Raw genomic sequence first — 2,500 nt, forward strand, 5'->3', positions numbered from 1 at the left:
AGAATAAAGGTCTTTGAGTCCGAAAAAATACGCTCGTTATATAATGCACGTTAAAAAATAAATACGGCCTCACGTTGTGTCAAGCATTTCGAGAAGCGTTTCGACAGTTCAGAGCCACCGAATGACGAATACGAAACTTTCCTGCAAGGAGCTTTAGAGTCGAACGTTGAGATGTTAAATATCTTCTTCTTGTGTTGCAGGTGTTGCTCTTACCTGGTGGAATCCGGTCCCCTGACGACACACACTTCCGCGCAGGAACACACACACTTGCCTCAGGTGACGAGCTGCCTCGCAACAGGTTGTCAATCAGAAAACACTTCCCAGAATTCCCAAATCCGGGATGCCTCGGAGGAAATCCAGCCATGTCTTTGGGTCTCAGGAGATCATTCTGAAGTAGTCTTGAGTTTCTCCCAATGTGTGTGTGAGTTAACTTCATTAAAAAACACAAAGAAAACAAAGCGCCCTCTCCACGGGGGCCTGTGATTGGCCGAGCTGATAAGAGTGGGCTCTTTCTGTTGGACAGAAGGTGGAACCCCTTCATTCATTATGTCAAAGTTCCCATTAAATGATAGACATTGGAGACAATGGACTCCCGGCCAAAGTTTAACTTGCACACCAAACAGAGCCAGCGGCAGTAAATAGTAATATCTTTTTTCAGCGTGTCCATTGAGGCGGCCTTTGAGAGCCGGCCTGGAGAAGTATCTGTCCCTCAGTCTATCAATGTGGACTATATTTCTTTAGTTTATTGTTGGCCGTCGCCGCACAGCTGGGCACAATGAGAACCGGTTTGCGATCAACAAGTGCTACTTTACTACAATCAATGCGTGTGTGAATCTCACGAGCAAACCATTTTTTACCCTCATCCCTACAAAAAAAAAAAAAAAAACCCTATTATTTTAGGGGAAAAGATGAAAGGATGAGGTCTAATTTTAGCATTATTAAGATTATATACTTTAAAAAAAGAGCATATATAATAATGCAATAAAAAAAATCTCATTACCATAATGTGAAAAATAATTGTATATTATTTAAAATGTAAATGTAATGCTGTTGGAATTGTATATGTGTTATATATACATTCAAACTGCATTACGTTTACATTATTTATATATAAACAATTATATATTTTTTATTTTTTAAGAAATTAGTCCTAGTGATGCTAAAATTAGACCTCATCCTTTCATCTTTTACCCTAAATAAAAAAATACAATTAAATAAGAATATATATATATATATATATATATATATATATATATATATATATATATATATATATATATATATATAATTTTAGGATAAAAGATGAGGTCTAATTTTAGCATCAAGATTAACTTCTTAAAAATCAAGCACGTTAAAAATAATGTAAAAAATGGTATATTTAAATTGTGTTCAAAATATAAATGTAATGCTGTTTGTCATATTCCCTGTACTGCCTTACATTTATGCTAATTACATTATATATTACAGTTATGAAAATCTGAGTATTGAAAATTACAATTTCTTAATGCAATATAAATATATATATATATATATATTAATTAAGAGACCACTGCATAATTAGCAGTTTCTCTGGATGTATTATTGATCTGTTTGAGTCAAATGAACATTTTTGATTTATTCTACAAACTGAGTAACATTTCTTCTTTATTTCAAATTAAAAAAAAATCTTGTCAATTAGAGCATTTATTGGCAGAAAATGATAAAAAAAGATGCCATGTTTTCAGACCTCGAATAAGGCAGAGTAAACAAGTTTATATTCAGTATTATTCCACCAAATATTGTTAAAACAATATATATATAATATAAAACAATAAAGTTAAAACATTAGTATATGAATAATATTAAAAAAATGAAAAATAATGTGTGTATACATAAATAATAAATATATAATAAAGTAATACACAGTCAAACCAAAAATCATTCAGACACCAGATATAATTTTTTATATTTTACTAGAGTGTGCAGGACACTATAGTTCATTTCTGTAAGTGAGGAGAGCAAAATAAAGTAAACTGTGACATATTATACCCAATAATTCTTCATACAGAGACTACCAGTAACATTTATGACCATAAATGATCCAGACACTTTGAGCTGATCATGTTTTGCTGAAGTGTGTTTTCTTTAATTGCTAATGCTCTTTTTACACACAGACTGAACAAAATGAAGCATTGCTTGGTCACTGGTTGAGCTAAACTGGTATTATCTAATTGTGTAGTTAAATTTAACAGCTGACAGATATTCAACATAATTCATGTGTGAGACAGTCTAACAGAAGGACAGACAAAACCAGTCAAATATCAACTGAGTTCTGCTCATATTTTATCACCGTTTTCTAAACTATAGTGAATAAACTGATAATGTGAGAAATGTTGAAGGTGTGTGAATAAAGTTTGCTTTGACTGTACATAATTAAAAATGATTTAAAACAAATCAGATATATATAATCTATATAAAAATAAATAAAATAGAAATGGATGTAATATATATGAGTGTGTGT

General features: G+C 31.5%; 1 protein-coding gene and 1 long non-coding RNA gene across 2 annotated transcripts in view; one reads left to right on the forward strand and one right to left on the reverse strand.

Moving 5' to 3' along the window:
• dbx2 (developing brain homeobox 2) overlaps positions 1-541 on the reverse strand; it is a gene marked incomplete at its 5' end in the record, with an annotated part of 7,554 nt that extends 7,013 nt beyond the window's left edge. The window contains one exon of the mRNA XM_084397606.1: positions 214-541. Within this exon, the coding sequence (XP_084253732.1) occupies positions 214-541 (328 nt within the window). The remainder of the gene's footprint in view (positions 1-213) is intronic.
• LOC311283260 overlaps positions 1-867 on the forward strand; it is a 3,999-nt gene extending 3,132 nt beyond the window's left edge. The window contains exon 3 of the long non-coding RNA XR_014626039.1: positions 201-867. This is a non-coding gene — a long non-coding RNA (uncharacterized lncRNA). The remainder of the gene's footprint in view (positions 1-200) is intronic.
• The last annotated feature ends 1,633 nt before the right edge of the window (positions 868-2,500 follow it).

This window comes from Rutilus rutilus (assembly GCF_951802725.1).
Source record: "Rutilus rutilus genome assembly, chromosome: 23".
In the NCBI taxonomy this organism is placed as follows: domain Eukaryota; kingdom Metazoa; phylum Chordata; class Actinopteri; order Cypriniformes; family Leuciscidae; genus Rutilus; species Rutilus rutilus.